Source organism: Stegodyphus dumicola, chromosome 1, assembly GCF_044657685.1.
Source record: "Stegodyphus dumicola isolate Sdum_Otavi_A_Nest chromosome 1, ASM4465768v1".
NCBI lineage: Eukaryota > Metazoa > Arthropoda > Arachnida > Araneae > Eresidae > Stegodyphus > Stegodyphus dumicola.
Genome location: NC_140768.1, coordinates 151,534,277 through 151,553,146, shown reverse-complemented (window position 1 = coordinate 151,553,146; position 18,870 = coordinate 151,534,277). Strand labels below are relative to the sequence as shown.

General features: G+C 32.4%; 1 protein-coding gene across 3 annotated transcripts in view; it reads right to left on the bottom strand.

Moving 5' to 3' along the window:
- LOC118193679 (uncharacterized protein C19orf47) overlaps window positions 1-18,870 on the bottom strand; it is a 105,241-nt gene that overhangs the window by 75,785 nt on the left and 10,586 nt on the right. For 2 of the 3 annotated variants that reach the window (XM_085822093.1, XM_085822101.1), the window contains exons 2-5: window positions 17,085-17,287; window positions 16,457-16,511; window positions 6,073-6,144; window positions 2,987-3,151 (exon numbers count right to left, since the gene is read on the bottom strand). In XM_085822093.1, the coding sequence (XP_085678219.1) occupies window positions 2,987-3,151; window positions 6,073-6,144; window positions 16,457-16,511; window positions 17,085-17,287 (495 nt within the window). The remainder of the gene's footprint in view (window positions 1-2,986; window positions 3,152-6,072; window positions 6,145-16,456; window positions 16,512-17,084; window positions 17,288-18,870) is intronic. The other variant, XM_085822106.1, reaches the window with a different exon arrangement.

The window sequence follows — 18,870 nt, the reverse complement described above, 5'->3', positions numbered from 1 at the left end:
AATACATGCAATTTATGACATTGATTTTAAAACAATATTAGGATAATTACACATTAAAAGCTACAAAATATAAAACTCAACAAAATAATTATGTGTTTTTTAATTAACTCAAATGCCAGCAGCAGTGATGGAAAGACTAATAATTACAAATTATCAGAGCTGACAGAACTATTTCAGGGAGCAAGTGGAGGTCAGAAACATACTCGTCTTACACTACAAAAACCTCAGTTTAAAAACTGTCTGATTTGCATTCTGGTGAGGAAATAGATGTGAAAAATTATAGTAAAGGCTGAAACTGTAAATAACTGGGTAATTTACATAATAATAACTACATATCTTTGAAGAATAATTTTCTTTCTCTTTACATATTTAGTTTCTTTTTTCAACATGTTTCCTTTCACTTTAAATTTTTGGGATTAAATTAAAGACTTCTGTTATTCTAAAAGACTAAATGAATTTAGAATGTATGGAAAAAGCTGCTAATTTTATTTCTTTAGTAATATGAACATTCAGAAGAAATATGAAATACATATGGTAAAGTCTGGTGACAGAGCTGGTGTGGCAGAATTTTTGGAATTTAGGGACATACTGAGCAACAATATCTAGAAATGGCAAAACTTTTAGAATTTAGAGCAGGCACTGGAAGCAGAATTTAGAAATGCACCAAGCAGCAGAATTTAGGATCCACAGAGACTGCGTCAGGTGGCAAAATGTCTAGCACCAGCTCTGTGTATGATGCATTAAGACATATTTGACGAATCTTTTGAATTGTCAGTTTTCAATTTCTTTATTAATAAAAAAATTCCTTTCTATAATGCCTGTCCATATGATAAGATTAGAAATACTTTTGATATTTTCCATGCTTCTGTCTAGTGAAAAGTAGAGAAAATAAAGGGAAGATAAAAATGTCTGTTCAGTGTCTGAAAGAGTATTGCTTGGCAGAATTGTTTTACGCCAAGCAGAGTTTGGCTTTAGTGTAACCCTAAAGTTATTTCGTTTTTGCTTTATTAGTATGTACGATTTCTGACTTGATGTAAGAGCATATGGTTGCTTAAGCTAGACTGGGCGGAACAGTTACCACTACCTCTTGCCAATGAATTATTTAAAGCGATTCTAGAATCAGAAGTAAAACATTCAACTATTATGTTTTCATTGTTCTTCCAGATGTTCTCCAAAATGTAAGAAACAGCGTGTTACTACCATGGAGATATTTTTCATTTTATCATATTTTTCTGGAATCTTTTAGAATCGTGGGTCTATAAATTTGCCTTAAAATCTTTCTAAACTTTCCAAGTTTCAATGTCTAAAATCCTAAAGCTACATCAAGATATTTACACTTTTCTGCAAGAGGAAGGACATGCAAACTACAAATGCTTCCCGAACCAGACTTTTAACTAAAAGTGGCATATTTGTGCGATATATTTCACAAACTGAATATCTTAAATCTGTCTCTACTAAGCAATAATATGCACATCTTGAAACTATTGGAGAAGATTGTGGCATTTACAAGAAAACCGCAGTTGTGGATAAGAAAAATTAATGAAGATGGCGGGCAAGATTGTCTCCCCAAATTGCATAAATCTGCATTCTCTAATGAGCTCGTTCTCTCTCAAAAATTGCTGTTTCTTTTCATGGAACACCTTTCGAAGCTCAATGAATGCTTCACAAAATATTTCATGAAAGAAAATATCAAGAATTATTTGTGGATCCAAAATCCTTTCTAAGCTCAAGCTCCTTCAGAATTAACTTCACAAGAAGAAAGAATCTCATTGAACTCTCTTACAACAACCTTAAAACAAAATTTGCTTGTTCCGATTTGGTGGAGTTTTGGTTAATCATCAAAAATTAACATCCAACTCTAAATACCAAAACTTTAAGGATTCTCATTCCTTTTGCAACATCATAATTATGAGAAACTGGATTTTCAGCTGTACCTCTAATAAAGAGCAAATATCGTTCAAAGATCAACGGGGAGCAAGAAATGAGGGTGGCAGTGTCAAGTCTTATCCCTCACTTTGAAAAACTTTGTGGACATTAGCAAGCTCACCTGTCCAATGAATTTTTCCTATTTTTCTTTAATAATGATAATATAATATTCTTGTGTATCATTTCAATTCATACCTATATGAGGCTCAGATTGTGGGTGTTTTCATTTCTGTGTCTGGTCACTAGTATCAGTATACAGTCATATTTAATGAAGTGTTGTAATTTGTTATGACACTATATAGAAAGCAGGCTATAAAGTACAAATCTTGTACAACACTTCTTTGAACAAGGGTGTCATGAACAAAATACTAAACCTGTTAAGTGCACTGCCAACTGAAAAAGTTTGGAAACCCCTGATTTAGAGCATAATGGGCATGTGGTCTATTATAAGTTATCATAAATTTTATAAATCATCCATCTGTCATCCCTATAGTCTGCTACTAAAATTGAACCAGATATCACATACTTAATTTCACAGCATAAGCCCCAAAAATCTCATTAATTCTTAATTAAGTAGTGAAATTTTAATAATCTTTATTATTTTTGCATTTACCTTTTTCCTCTTAATTTAAGGAGCTTTTGCATCACCTCCTGCATCTTTTAGCAAATTTAATATATTTCAAATAGCTTGTTGTAACTAAAAATTGGCTGTCATTTTGTCCCATTTAATTCTGATGGAAGTTTTTTTATTTTAATCTCAATCCTCACTATTGGTATGTAACCTTGATTTATAAAATAATAAAAGCCTACACCAAATACAGAAAGCAGATACCAAGTGTGTACAAACAGCAAAACTGAACACAGTGGGTAAGCTAATACATACAAGTCATGTCAAATTTGTGTGAAACAAGCTACAATAATCAGACTTCCATATTATCAGTACTGTATCCATCAACTGAAAATGATTTATCAATTATTATTACTGCATTGTATTACTCAGAAATCATAATTCAAAAATTAATGAGTTATGATCTCCCAAATATGAAAAAAGTTTATTTACCCTGCATCTGCTGCAGAATTTTACGTGTTCTTTCAGTGGTACCTAAAGGCATTTTAATTTTGTAGGCACCTTCTTCTTCAGGTGGGACTCTCCGAATTCTTTTTGCATTAGGCTCTTCCTCAGAACGCCTTTTTAAACTTATAACAGTGGACTTTCTATTATCAGCTAAGATAAAAATAAATTAATAAAAAATAAATAAAAATCAAGCAAGAGTGTAAAGAAAATGTATATGGTATGAAGTTTAATAATTTTACTAGCTTAATATGAAACAAACTGATTAAAAAGTCTGATGTGTTTAGAAGAATGATAGCAATCAAACAAGTAGTTTTGGAGGCACTTCATTATTATTATTATTATGACCCCTATTATTTAAAACTGCCTAAAACCTTTTTGATACTGGACTGCCCCAATGTGGCAATGCTGCTCAGAACTTTTCACTAACCACAGCCAAACAGCCAGCAATCTTAACCACCATTATTTACAGTCTGCTTGTCATAAGAAGACCTTAGAGTTGAGTTGATGTTTCAGTACAATCAATCAAACAAGAGTTCTTATTCCTGTTTAAGTAATGGGACTGTAATAATATGTGCTATTTCTTGAATTCAGTTTATAAAAATTATCCTTGAACACCAAACAGTGAAATACCCAGAATAATTCTGAGCCATAGAAAATGTAGAACTCTGATAATCTGCAAGTTTTCAGATTAAATAAACAAAACAAAAATTCAATATGGTGACATATTTATTAGCAACTTTTACACTATATGCAAATAATATTTTTAACAAATGTAATACACTAACATTAATAACATTATTACATTAATAACATATTTTGTAATATTTGTAATATTAATATTTGTCATATTTTGTAACATTAATTACATTAATAACATATTTTGGTTGAAAAAAGAACTCATTTAATGAGCTTCTATTATTATTATACATATGGACTGTGAAACCTCTGCAAATATTTCAGTTAAAATATTCCACTACCTTTTAAAATTAATTTTAAATATGCACGGTAAATATGTATGAAGAATTTATTTGCTCCTTCTTTTGCAGATCTTTAGTTCAAACCTTGAATGTGTTATTCGAAAAAAATAGGTCACACTGGATGCATTCTAAAGACACCCAAAGAAACATTTCTTTCCAAAGTCATAAAAAAATTTGCAGATTTTCATTGGGACTGCAGAAAATCAGATGTTTCTAATGTACTGACGTTTTTAATAAAAATTAATGATTGTAAATAATAGTAATAAAAAACTACAGGAAAATCAATTTGAGGAATTAATTGTAAAATCATTCAAAATTAATCTGTACTTGGAAACAAGTATAGCTTAATTGATTACTGCACGTTTTGCATCCTTGCTAAAAGGGGCCATTGTGCTTTGTCATCAAAATTAGAAAATTTAAACTATCCAGCCTACAGTGTGCAAACTTTATATGCTGCTTAAGGCTATGCAATGGCTGCTTGCTTTGATAAGGAAGCATGTATTTTATTTCCAAATATTATTAAACTATAGGAAGCACATCCTTGATGACACTTGGCTTGAAACATTTAGATCCATTTAGTAGAAAAGTTGGCACTTGAACAGACTCGGAAAAACACTCACTAATTTAATTTTATTGCTACTTATACTTTCTGTTTCTACTATTTAGTTATAATGGGTTAAAGAAGGAATTAAAAAAAAATTAAATTAAAAAAACAGGGTTAAAGGTTGATGGCAGATCAAAAACAGAGTATGTTGTTGGATTCCATTTCCTTGGGTACTCTTAAAAACTGATACACAGCAAGGCAGAATAACCTCTTGTTGTAGAGACATTAGGTAATTTGGAAGCAGGCAAGATGAAAAATGAGCAAAAGCCTTCGCTGGGAATCGAACCACGGACGTCTGGAATACCAGCCCAGTGTGTAGACTACAACACCATGAAGGCAGGAGAAATACCTTATATACTCCCCCTTTTAAAGGGCGAATAGGGTTTTTAGAGGACCCAATTGCGGGGGCGTAGCTAGAGGGGGGCAAGGGGGGGCATCTGTCCCCGGGCGCAGAATCCAAGGGGCGCTAAACTGATGTTACGACATTTTAGAATTAAATGTTTTCCATCCTTGGCAAGAAGTAGGGGCGCGAAATCTTCAGTTGTCCCTGGGTGCTGAAAACCCTTGCTACGACTCTGCCCAATTGCCAAATCCTAGGTGAGGAAAATCATCATCAAACACCCTTTTAGTTTGAGCCCCACTGTAGAGATATTAGGTAATTTGGAAGCAGGCAAGATGAAAAATGAGCAATCACCTTCGCCAGGAATTGAACCACGGACCTCTGGAATACCGGCCCAGTGTGCAGAGACCACCACACCATAAAGGCACGCTAAGAAGGCAGGAGAAATACCTTATATTGTGTTTGCATAAATTAAATTACTGTTTCATAGAAAAAAATCTGTTCATTCCACTTATAAACAGACTGACACGTCAAATAACTACACAAGCAACTTTATAATTTTAGATATTTTTTAAAAAATCTTATATTACCCAAATATAAAACATTTAACATTAAAAAGTATTACGTTGATTTTATACAACATACTGACAATTCACAGAAAGTATAAAAAATTCACACCATTATCTTAGCTCTTGTAACTGAGTTAACCTGGTTATCAGATTAATTCAAATATTAAATATGTCATATGAGTAGAAAATCTAATTTAAAGGTATTTAAAAAAACCTTACATAAAATTTAAACAACTCTTCAATACATATTTACGTCATAAATTTAAAAAAATGCAAATTTGCAACTATATTAAAAAAAAGGTGAAATCATACCATAATTCTATTAAAAATTAAAATAGTTAACATTATAATAAACATCTATTTACAATAAATTTCAAGAATTTTAACTATAAAAAAAAAGAAAAAAAGAAAATTAAAAATTGGTACTTCGGTATAAAAAATTCTCCTGAAATACAAAAAAGGTTTAAAAAATACATCAAATTTTTCCACATTTTATATCAGAGAAGACATTTTTTTCAGAAATTTAAAATTAAATCTAATTCAAGTAAAACAGATTAAATCCATTAAAAAAGTATACATACACACTTCTGTTTTATTGACTGGAAATCGATTCGGTGACTGACAGGTATAATGGCCGACCATCCGCCCCACAACTGAAAGTTATAAAGTGATAATTTTTAAATCATGAGGTAACAATAGAAAGAATTCACTGGGGCACAATTCTTCCACATTATGAGCATCTCATATTTTTACACAAAAATTCAATTACTATTTAAATGATTATTCAAATATTACTATTTTAATACTATTCATTAATACATTAAATTAATATATATATATATATATATACACAGATATAATACATTAAATTTCATTTTTCAAATATTACTATTTAAAAGAAAGAGAGGCTAAAATTTAATTCAAAAGGTTATTAGTTATATTTATAAAGACAAATTTTATCAATCACAAAAAGTACCATTTCTAACAAACTAAGAAGCATACTTAGAATATCCAAATGAAATAGTCTATCCAGTTTCAGAGATACAACTGAATTCCTTCTCCAAATAATACATCAATTTTTCATGAAGGAAGAAGGATTAATGTCAGAAAACAAACTAAAAAGTTTCTGGATAGGACAATGAATAGAAGAACAAGCACAACTAATAAATAATATAACTACTATGAAACATTTGAAGAATAGAGCAAGATAACTTCTCCTGCAAAATATAAACAAATCCACAATAAAACACAGCCCTTTGTGTGGTTGTTTACATGTTCAAATTCCCCTGATCCGTCCCCCAAAAAAGGAGAGATATTACAGTCAAAGCTCTGTGGACCATTATTTAAAAATATAATGGACTTGAACCATCATCTATTGCTTAAAACTTAAATAAAAAGTTCCAATTTGATATCATACTGCTGTGATCACAGGTCTCGAGACACAAAAAGGGTGGCCACATATATGATACCTTGGAACATGAGGGCAAAATCGCGTGATCACGTATTATGTGGTCATAATCCTGAATGGGTTAATGGTCAGATTATTATAAAAATTGTTGGTATTCCTACTACCTAATTGTTGGTATTACTACTACATTGTATTTACTAGCATACAAATTTGTTAAAATCAAAAAGCAAATTCGAATATTAACAGTATAAATGTTTTTGTTATACAGTCAATAGTCGTTAATTCGGACACCCGTAATCCGGAATGATCTATAATCCGGACCTCAAAGCTAAAATCTTTCTGCGCATGCGCCGCATTGACGCATGCGCATAGGCGTTTTACTTGTGCGCGCAAGACATTTACGACTGCGCATATGCATCTGCGCAAGTGCAGAATACGTTTTCGCGTGCGCGTTTAATGTATAACGGACGGTAAAAGCTAAAATTATCTAATTATCTATTTCAGTTAATGTTGATAATTGCGTTGTTCCTTAATCTTCAAATTGGATCCGGCTTATTATTTTTTGCAGACTGTAAGAGCAATTTTCTAAAAGTAAGCTTGAACTTTCGATTATGTCAAATAGAATTTTCGATGCTGGAGCTCCCAAAGGATCTAGAAAACGAAAGTATGTTTTGATGTCCATCAAACAAAAAACGAATTGCTACAAAAAATGGATAAAAGCATATCCTTTGTCTATCTAACCGTTCCGAAATCTGTTTATCAATTTCACGCTGCTCTGCGCGGGGGGGGCACGTCGCGGCGTCGCGCAATGAACTGGAATTTGATCTGTCAACACTATCGTTATCTTCAGGGCAGATGTATTTATTTTAGTCGGCTTATAATTCCTTACTAAATGTAGTATTTAATTTCGATGTACTCCGTCTTTGATATGATTTAAATCAAATTCCTCATCATTATAAATATCCCGAATACAAATCACATAGTTTTCTGGTTGCAATTTTCTAATTTCGGCTATGAGTAAGGTATGCTTTACGCATCCACGCGTTAAAAGAAATGTTTAATAAAGTAAACAAATAAATATTAGGCTTCTTTTTTGGTAAATTTGGATACCCTTTAGATTATAATTGCTCATTATTTTATAAATTAAGGTTTCATATTTTTAATTTTATAATTTCTGCATGCCATCTTACCAGATTTAAACTGATGATCTATAATCCGGAAAAATCGATAATCCGGAATCGCCGAAGTCCCGACGAGTCCGGATTAAAGACTTTTGACTGTATAGGATATACTGGGATGTAACATTAATCACTTGGGAAGATGAATTTAGGAGGAAACTGGGATATTACTGGATGTCCTGAGGATGTAGTAAGTAGAATTTAAATCATAACAATATCCCCTATGCTGTCGATGGGACCTAGATAGGATGTTCTGAGGATCTATGGGATGTGTTTAGGATGTTAGTGGGCTATCCCAAGATGTTCTGAGGATATAGTAAGTAGGATTTCAGATCCTGACAACATCCCATATGCTGTGCTACAATAGACAATAGAAAAAACCTATATGCTGTTGATAGGTTCTTTCTATTGTCTATTGTAGCTAGGATGTCCTGAAGACAGCCCGAGGATGTTTTTGTGCTATGTAGAATAGGCAGTTACTTGCAAAGGCCTCCATTCCTTGCATAAGGTGGCCTTTGTGAACTGCACTAATACATTCCATAATTTAAAAAAAGTATAATAATATATAAAAAATTACACACATAAAATGAGAGCCTTCAACTATAACTTATATGAAGAGGGAAAAAGGAACAACTGTACAGAGGTAATAACAGGCTTTCGTTTCGGAGCCAGTACTCCCTCAATATACAGTCACCCATAAATTTTAATATGCATTTACCATAATTTCAGACTACTTATTTGTACTTATTTCACTTGTTTTTTAAATCCACTTCATTTTAGAATAATTATAAAATTTTTATTCAAAATTTTCAACAGAAATTCAATATAATTATTTATTTTAACAGCCTTCCCTAAAAATAATTAAATACCTAACAATTCTTTACCTACTTTACTAAATTATTAGAATTTGAATTTCTAATACAATTTTTCATAAAACAATACTATGCTTTTAATCCAATACAAGAAGAAACAGCATTATGTATTCAGATTTTCAATATAATAATAACAATCAGCAATTTCAATATGGTATTTTTAGTTGCACTAAATAAAACCTTTTTTGAAAAAAAATCCATATCACAAAACTTAGAAATCAGAGATCAATGAATAAATCGTGTAAGAAAAATCATTCCAATTTTTCAATTCGGCTTGGACAAGAAAAGCAACCTTGAACTAACTTTTAATGGAAATCACTGATGCACAAATAACACGATGGAACAGATGCAACAGTAAATTACCCACAGAAAGAACAATGACCTCAATAATCACCAGATAGCATTGCTGAAATAAACTCAGAATCTTCATACACGTTAATTTACTTTCATTATGCTAGATTAATTCTTAACCCTTTTTAATCAAGAGAAGACTATAACTCTTGATTCTAGAATCAACACATTTCGCTGACATCATTTCTCTTTTAAGGTACTTTAGCCACTGGATTAGCAGCAGAGATTCATCCTAGTGGATTCTTTTTTGAAAAAAAGCAAGGCACAATTGCTCGAAGCAGTATTTATACAATGTAGGTGCAAATGTAAAGCTAAGGCATGATTGGTTAATATTAGTTTTAGTTACCCTTTTTCAAGCAGAGCTATGTAATTTGGGAGAAAAGATGAACTTAGGGGAAGAACATATACTTTCGAATAGTCAATTTTAAGGTTGCCAATTATTTCTTAACATAGTCATCGTATTTATCGCAAGATAAAAAATATGTGAATCAAAATTATAATTTAAACTAAGGATAAAACTTTAATTCTCCCTCTCTGTTCTAAAAATCGTAATAACTTCTCAGGATTGTGTCATTTCTAGATCATTCTATTTTACATGGCATGTGATAATTGGAAACTAAAACTTGTTAACTCAAACCAAAACTTTTCTCTTCATGTGCTTCCATCTTGCATAACTATGCACTTCAGCTTCACTCTCTGCTAGGATGTAATTTCGATGGTCTTGGCTTCCTATTGCAAAAATACAAAACATGTAAATTTTCTTGAATAGGCATGACTAGAATGCCAAGTGAACTGTGGCCACAGATGTTAATAGGCAAATAAAAATAGAATTAAAACTGCCTCGACTGCCAAGTTCTTTAGATATTACAAAGTCAACATATTAGCTTGATACGCAATCAAAACTCTTCCTCTTCAATATGCATATACGTACGCATCAACAGTGCTCCATTTTCTTGCTTTTATTATAGCACATATACAGTCAAAAGTCGTTAATTCGGACACCCATAATCCGGAATGATCTATAATCCGGACCTCAAAGCTACGCGCGCAAGACCTTTACGGCTGCGAATATGCGTGTGCGCATGCGCGTTTAACGTATAACGGACGGTATAAGCTAAGCTAAAATGATCTAATTCAGTTAATGTTGCAGACTGCATTGTTCCTTAATCTTCGAATTGGAACCAGCTTATTATTTTTTGCAGACTGTTAGAGCAATTTTATAAAAGTAAGCTTGAACTTTCGATTATGTCAAATAGAATTTCCGATAAATATTTAGTAATATGTATAGGATCTACAAAGCGAAAGTATGTAACCATTAATCCACCATTAAACAAAAAGTGGAACTGCTGCAAAAAATGGATAAATGCATATCCTTTGTTTCTCTAACCATTCCGAAATCTGTTTATCAATTTCACGCTGCTCTGCAGCCGGGGGGGGGGGGGGTTAACGCCACGAGGCGCATTGAATTGGAAGTTGATCTGTCAGCACAATCCTTATCTTCAGGGCAGATGTTTTTATTTTATTTGGCTTATAATTACTTACTACATGTAATATTTCATCTCGATGTACTCCGTCTTTTTAATAGAATTAAAGAGAAAGTATTATCACATGAAACGAAGCAAAACTTAAACAACTTACATTGAAAGAAATGTTTAATAAAGTAAACAAATAAATATTAAGCTTTTTTTTTTTTTTTTGTAAATTTTGATACCTTTTAGATCATAATTGTTCTTTATTTCATAAATTACGGTTTCATATTTTTAATTTTAGAATTTCTGCATGCCATCTTACCAGATTTAAACTGATGATCTATAATACAGAAAAATCGATAATCCGGAATCGCCGAAGTCCCGACGAGTCCGAATTAACGACTTTTGACTGTATATGTAATGAAACTGTGGTTTGATGACACAAGATGAAAGATTTGATTATGGATGCAGCACAAACTTGCATTAAAATTTTCGGTGAAGCAGGACTTTTTCCATGATTCACTGTGAACATAGCTGAACAAACTCATGTAGATTTTTTCATAATTAGAATTGGCTGAAGAAGGTAATGACAGAACACTTTTGGAGGCACTACAATAAAAACACTGAGACGTAGATGCGTAGAAATACTAATTGCGTAGATATTTGATGCTTACAGTGTCCATCCATTTTCAAAATGAAGAAGCAGTCGACTCGGATTAAATTCCTTTTTTATTTAAATTCTCATTTTGTGGCCACAATTCACTTGGCACTCTACTTATGCCTAATAAAGAACATTTACAATTTTGATATTATTGCCATAGTAGTGAATGTAGCAGCACACACGTGATTGCAGAAAGGCGTCTAGCTAAGAGGAAAGAACAAGCAAAAGTGACGCATCAGTTCACAGAAAGAAGGGAGGGAGTCAAAAGTTTGTTTTTAGTTTTGGTTTATACTTTCGTGATTGGCCAAGAGGCATCTGCATTAACCCTTTGCGGCTCAGTGTTCCACTACATTGAACACCCAAATTGAATCGCTTCTGAAACCTTTAAATTAAACCATAAATAGATAAAAATGCCTTTATAATATACTTTGAACTTTTCTTTTTAAACAGTAGATAGCAGCATATCACAAGGAGACACAGAATTTTCATTTATTATGTGTTATTAAAATCCACTTTTTTCAAGTAATTTTCTGTTTTTTTAATGACATAAAAAATTTTATTTGGAAAAAAAAATTAGGCATAATATTTCTGGCTGTACTCCAAATTATTTGTTCTATATTTTTTTTAATCTTTCACATAAAAACCATACGCAGAATCATTGAATGAAACCAGGTGTTCCATTAGCGGGAACACTGGGCCTTTAGCGATTTCATGCTGTTACGAGTCAGAACATCTGTGCATCTGAGGGGTGAGGTGTGTTTTGTGTTATGAAAGCCCTAATATTGGCATCTTGAATTTTTTGGAAGTCGTTTTTAGGCAGGAATTTTATTAGTAGCTTGACTCATCTTTACTTAGACCTGCATGAATATTTTGCTGTCGCTTTTTAGTCTCATTCCCGTTTATTTTCAATAATTGTGTAGATATTTTTCGTGTATGTATATATTATAGGCTTATTTTTCTTTACTGTTAATATTAATGGAACGGTATGCGTTAGGATGACACCATCACAGTTGCACACGAGAATCACCATAACTTTTACATTGCTGGGGTTCTGATGAAATTTCAAACGTCGTGGTGACCTGTGATGATGCCATTCGTTTGATTGGTGTTTCAGTTCTGGCTGGTACTATCGGGCCCAAGTCTCATTCAGCGTAATGATACGGCGTAAAAAAGCATCTCCTTCGTGCTCATAGCGCTCCAGGTGGGTTCTGGCAGCATCGTATTGTAGCCATTTCTGCATTTCCGTCAACTGATGTGGAACCCATCGTGAAGAAATTTTTCTCATGGACAGGCGTTCCTTCAGAATGTGCAGCACAGTCGTATGCGCTAATCCTGTTTGTCCGGCCAGCTGACGAATCGTTTGGCTCTCGGACACTCGGACAACCTGGCCGCAGCATGTCTGCCACGTTTTGGCGTCCTTCATTGAATGCTTTCACCCATCTTGCTACGGTTCTGTAAGGCAATGCAGACCGGTCTAGTGCCGCAAGAATGTGCCAGAGGTCGTGCTGTACGACCTCAGGCACATTCAATTTTTATCCAACATCGTTGTTCTTGTTTTGAAAACATCCTGACAACGCTTACTTTAGACCGCGAGCTAATACAAGGATCCGTTCTTCGCGTCACTCCGCATGCGCGTGACGTAGGCAGGACGAGTCTTTTTGCTGAGAGGTACGGTAGGTATGTAGTTTACGTGTGGTATACGCGATATTCTTTGGTTTGGTTGCGTAGCAGTTTTTCAGCTGTGTTGCCACTATTAAAGTTCCAACCCTCGTATTTTTGTATATAGGACTTGTGTATATAGATATTTACCTCATTTATCCGTATATATTCAAGAATATTGTGTATATCCAGGAAACCATTTATACAGCCATAATTTCATTCTTATACAAACGCTTCTACTCATTTTCGTGCTTCACTGCAATGCTCGCTTAGTCACACTTTTAAAAGCTCTGGCAGCACAGTGTTCCACCTCATGGAACACCCACAGAATTAAAACGGTATGTGCAATTTTTACAAAATTTTACCTGTATACTCCTTTAGGACTAAAGAGACTGCATACAACTTTTTTTTGTTGAAATGCCGACATTAACGTATAGTGCACCGCAAAAGGTTAAGGGTTATGTAAGATCACATGATTAATTCGAATGACGCAATTTAGACTTACAGCACTAGCGGAAGTTCTTAAATGAAATTTAAAAAAAATAAAATGTTATAGTGAATTAACTTCAGAAGTTTGCTTTTATATTTTTTAATCTTACATATATGTATATATATATATAATATATATGTATATATATATAATTACAAAACAAAATTAAAAAACCTTTTGAAAACAAAATATAAACATGCCTAGTATTTTTGTGCATTAAGCTGCAGAAAAATTATCGTTAAAGACATAAAGTAAGAAATTTAGAACTAATATTTCACAAAGACCAGAAACTGAAATTCATAATTATTAAATTTCAAATAATCATATAAACGCAACAAATAACTGAAAAATATTAAAACCAAAACATTTTAAACAAGCAAAACCACATTTCAAAAAAATTAATGAAATTTACAGGTGAGGAGAGGGGGGGGAAACAGAAGAGGAATTTATTCAAACTCAGTGTCACTGTACCAGAGGGAAAGAACACTGAAATTAATTGAAATCTCTCTTCTACAAAAATCCTTCCTTTTCTGGACCCAGAATTTAGCCAATGAACCGTTTTAATGTATTTTAATTTTAATAGTTCACCCGAAAATTCTGTCTCTTTCCCAAAGAAAGAAAAAACAAAGTAAATTCTAATTAGAATAATCTTAAATAAAGAGAATTCTATTTTATTACACACACCTTTATTTTCATAATCGTCAGTCATAGTCACAATTCCAATTACAGAAGTGTTTTAAATGATGAAAAAATTTATGTTCTGACAATGTGAAGTTTAAAAAAAAAAAAATTTCAACAAATAACAAAAGTTAACTACACATATAATAACAGTTTATATATGTAGTTAGTCTAATAATAAACATCGAACAATATAAGTTTTTTGCTGTTGGGAAAAGAATATTTAATAGGGTGTACAAAGAAGGTTGGGTGGATAAGTGAGAGTACTGTAATTTTAACATTATTTCTGCTTCATATTCTTTCATGAAAATCATTTGAGCTAGCTTCATTCTTAATGAAGACAATAATTTTATATAAAATTGTATTTTTCTCAAAATTAATTTTTCAAGTAAATTGCCTCATAAAATTCAGAATTTTTATTTTGTAAATACAGTACAAAGTCCAAAATCCGGAATGGTCGGGACTTTGGTGATTCTGGATTTGGGATTTTTCCAGATAATAGATCATCAATTTAAATCTGGTAAGATGGCATACAGAAATTATACAATTAAAAATATGAAATCATAATTTATGAAATAATGAACAATTATGATATCAAAATTTACCAAAAAAAAAAGAGCTTAATATTTATTTGTTTACTTTATTAAACATTTCTTTCAATGTAAGTTGTTTAAGATGCTTCCACAAAAAATTCAAAAAGTTCCTTTTTCTTTTTGTGTCATATACAGTAGACTTTCCAATGCCATAGTCCTTGCGTAATTTTGAGACAGATATGCCTTTTTCCACTTTTTGTTTAATGGACATCGGAACATGGTTTCGCTCTGTAGATCCTTTGGAAACTCCACAATTTGAAACTCTTTTTGACATAATCGAAAGTTCAAGCTTATTTTTTATAAAATTGCCGTAATAATAACAGTCTGCAAAAAATAATAAGCTGGATCAAATTAGAAGATCAGGGAGCAGTGCAGTCTGCTACATTAATTGAAATGCCTTAGATAATTTTAGCCTAACTTAATAGCATCTGTTATACATTAAGCCTGAATTAAGCCTGGATTGTATTAATTTAGTTATTTACTATACCTACATTTATTTCTTGCACATGCTTCAAACTAATCCGAGTCCTGAATAAATACACTCCCACATATATTTAAGGTTTTATTTAGGGCTGGCGCTCGATACCGCCTGCTGCAGTCTCTACGGATCCTAAATTCTGCTACAAAGCACTTTCTTAAGTTCTAAATTTTCACCGTGCCTAAACTTTGGATCCCAGTGCTTTCCGTAAATCATAAAAACTTTTCATCCCTTAATTTTGCCGCTCAGTGCTTCCTCAAATTCCAAAAATTTTGCCTTCCCTAAATTCTGCTGTCTGGTAACAACATATTCTGCTGCCACTTCTGAGTTTATGGTAAATAACATATCAATTATTCTTAATTAAAATAGCACTAAATGTAATCTTTTGGCATTTTTAGCATATGAAAAGAAATTTTTGTTGAATTTTTCCTCGTCAACATTTCTTAGAGCAATTAAAAATCTATAATCGCCAAGCGTAATTAATGTTAGCATAAAAGGTTGCCATACTCTTGTTATTAAATTACTAATATAAAAATGCTTAGACATCACAGCATGCGTTATTACTGAAGCTGTCATATATTGATAAACATGCGGTGATGAAAACAAAATATAATAAATAACGACTTGCCAAGTCGGCATCAGGGATATAAAATAGGTGAATGTTTCGGTTTGAGATGTATGCCAAGAAGATAACTCAGCTACGGAGCCAAATTATTAATCTCACAAATTTATGCTTACATGATTGTTTTTCCATAACAAGGTATTTTATTTAGTGCCTAAGCGAAATTAAGAATCGGAATTTTTAAGTGAAAATCTCCACACATTTTATTACGGAAGGAAAAACCAAATGTGCATGCGTAAAGCATTAATAAAAAATTTTTTTTGTGGCTTTGAGGTCCGGATTTTAGATTATTCCGGATAATGGACGTCTGGATTTCGGACTTTGTACTGTAATACTAAAAGGTGACATACAAACTTGGAATAAAATGGATATTACACTGAGTTTGGAAAATAACTGAACATGCATCTTAATGTAGTATTTACTTTAAAGTTTTCAACCTACATTATTTAACTAAAGGTATAAAAATAAAAGCAGGTTAATGATAAAGCTCCAAATCATATACACACCTGCTGATTTATTTTTGACCATTGGCATCTTTCCAATAACCCTTTCTTTTGCTAACTAAAAAAAAAGAGACGAAATTCTAAATAATAGAAAATATAGGTATACAAATCTGAATTTATATTAGACAAAAAATATATATATATTTCAAACTTCAACTATTGAATAAATACACATACAAGCATATTTTCCCCTTTCACTTAAAAAATAAATATAACTGGATTTTCTATGGAAAATAATGTAAAAAGTCTTAAGCATTCTTTTAACTGCTGTAGATAGCAAAGACACGTCATGTATAACAACAAAGATAAGATGTATTTCCTTAACACATTTACTGCCAAAGCTGATATAGTGCATCTATTCACACATGTCAAGAATACTTGTAGCTATGAGACACTCTAGGAAAAAACTCATACCTGGCAAGTACTCAGGTTTATTACAGTGTGCCAACTACAAGTATTCTCATAGATGGCAGCAAAAGTGTTACATTCTACCAACATAAGGCTGAAAAATATCCTTAAAGGTAAAATATAGATTTAACAAATGCTTCATACAACAAAATTAACAATACATTATGATTTCTGATTTAAAAAAAAAAAATTGAAGCTTAACATGAAAAACAATAATAACTACCTGGGTATGGAATTCTTTTGCAAATCGTAATATAGCAATAACATCACCCATAATTCTAATTCCCATGTCAAAAAGATATTCTTTTGACAAATCCATCAGCATATCAAGTTGTATTCGATTATCTGAAAATATCAATGCATAATTGGCAGCCACATTTGGTGGGAGACCAGCTTTTGTAAAGAATGCAATCCATTGAGATGTGTCTGAAAAAATTTTAAAATGATCTGATATAAAATTAAACAACAGACTGCACAATAATTTACACTAGAAAGACATTGCCTTCAATGGCAAATATAAATTCATATGGAATATAACAATGTAAGATAATTTTGATTTCTTTAAAATACGAAACATCTACTACTTTACCAATAAATAACATACCCCCTCATAGAATCATTTGGCATTTTATTTTGGAGCTGAAGATGTGAAAAATGTGCAGTGATCTAACAGAATGAACTCTGATCTTCTGACTGCTAGCTGGACATGCTTTTCAGTTATGCCACAAAAGCATGCCTCACCCTGTTTATATAAATTTAAATATGATGTATGTTATTCCACTAGGAGTTTTCATACAAATGAAACCCCATCTTACTTGCACTTTATTTTTTAAACTATACTCTCTCTAATTAAGAATTTAAAATCTCAGCCATGGACATCTATCTTTCTTGATTTTTACAAACAAAAATTTCATGTTTGAATGTATTTTTATTTGGGCACAAACCTGTTTATTACTGAAAAACAGGAAAATTGTTGCAAACTGGGGTAAAATCCTAGGAGAGCCCACACCCTTGGTGACAAACTGGGAAAGTGCCCACTGCTTGGCACATTTCTCAAAATCGTCAACTTGAAAATAACAAATCAAAGAATTGCACAAACTCGGTATCCATGTACACATCAACCTATTTTCACTTCAAAAAACATCAGAGAATTGCACAAACTTTGCATTGCACACTCCCTTGACTTTGCCCATGTACACATCGATACGCGCCATAACCGAAATCATTCGCACGAAGGGTGTGGGCTCTGCTAGGCTCCAACCCAGACGGGAATTTAAAAAAAGGAATGCATCCCTAATTCCCTCCTTTTTTGTTAACTGATGAAATAAAATTATCAACGAAAAAAATGTATTCAGCCTTAACGATTCAAAAAGAGCAATTCCAAGTTGTTCTATCATTTTGGCAGTGGAATATAATTCTTTCCTTACATATAAAGAGGTGACAATTTTGATTAATTTTTAAAAGCATGCATTAATATTTTCTTTCTCTCTCTCTTTTCCCCCCCCCCCAGAATTTGGCTTAATTTTGGGATGTACCTTGTTTCGCAATTCGAATACCCATAACATTTGGCGACATCAGAATACGCATGCGCCTGCCGTCAGTTTGGTCCAGGATAGCAGTTCACGCAAATGCCTGTTTTCTGCGAACTGCGTTTTCCTTAAATCAACAGTTTGGCATGATTTTTTTTTTTTTTTTTTTTTTTTTTGTCGGAAACAAAGAGCAATTGCCCCTTCGACTCATTATTAAAACTGTTAATATTTGTTTATTTGAAAGCAGTAATGGGTGGTTGACTGAAATCTTTTTAAGAATAAATCTCATTCACATTACGCATACTGTGAACTATCGGTAGATACTGCTTTCGTTTTCATAAGTAATGTAATACTCGTTTGTCTGTCAATATTATGGCGTGATTTTTTTTGGGGGGGGTTGGAGACAATGAGCTTTCAACCCTTATAGTCTACAAACTATTAATTTTACTTGTGCTTCAAATAAGTTATTCAACAGAACAA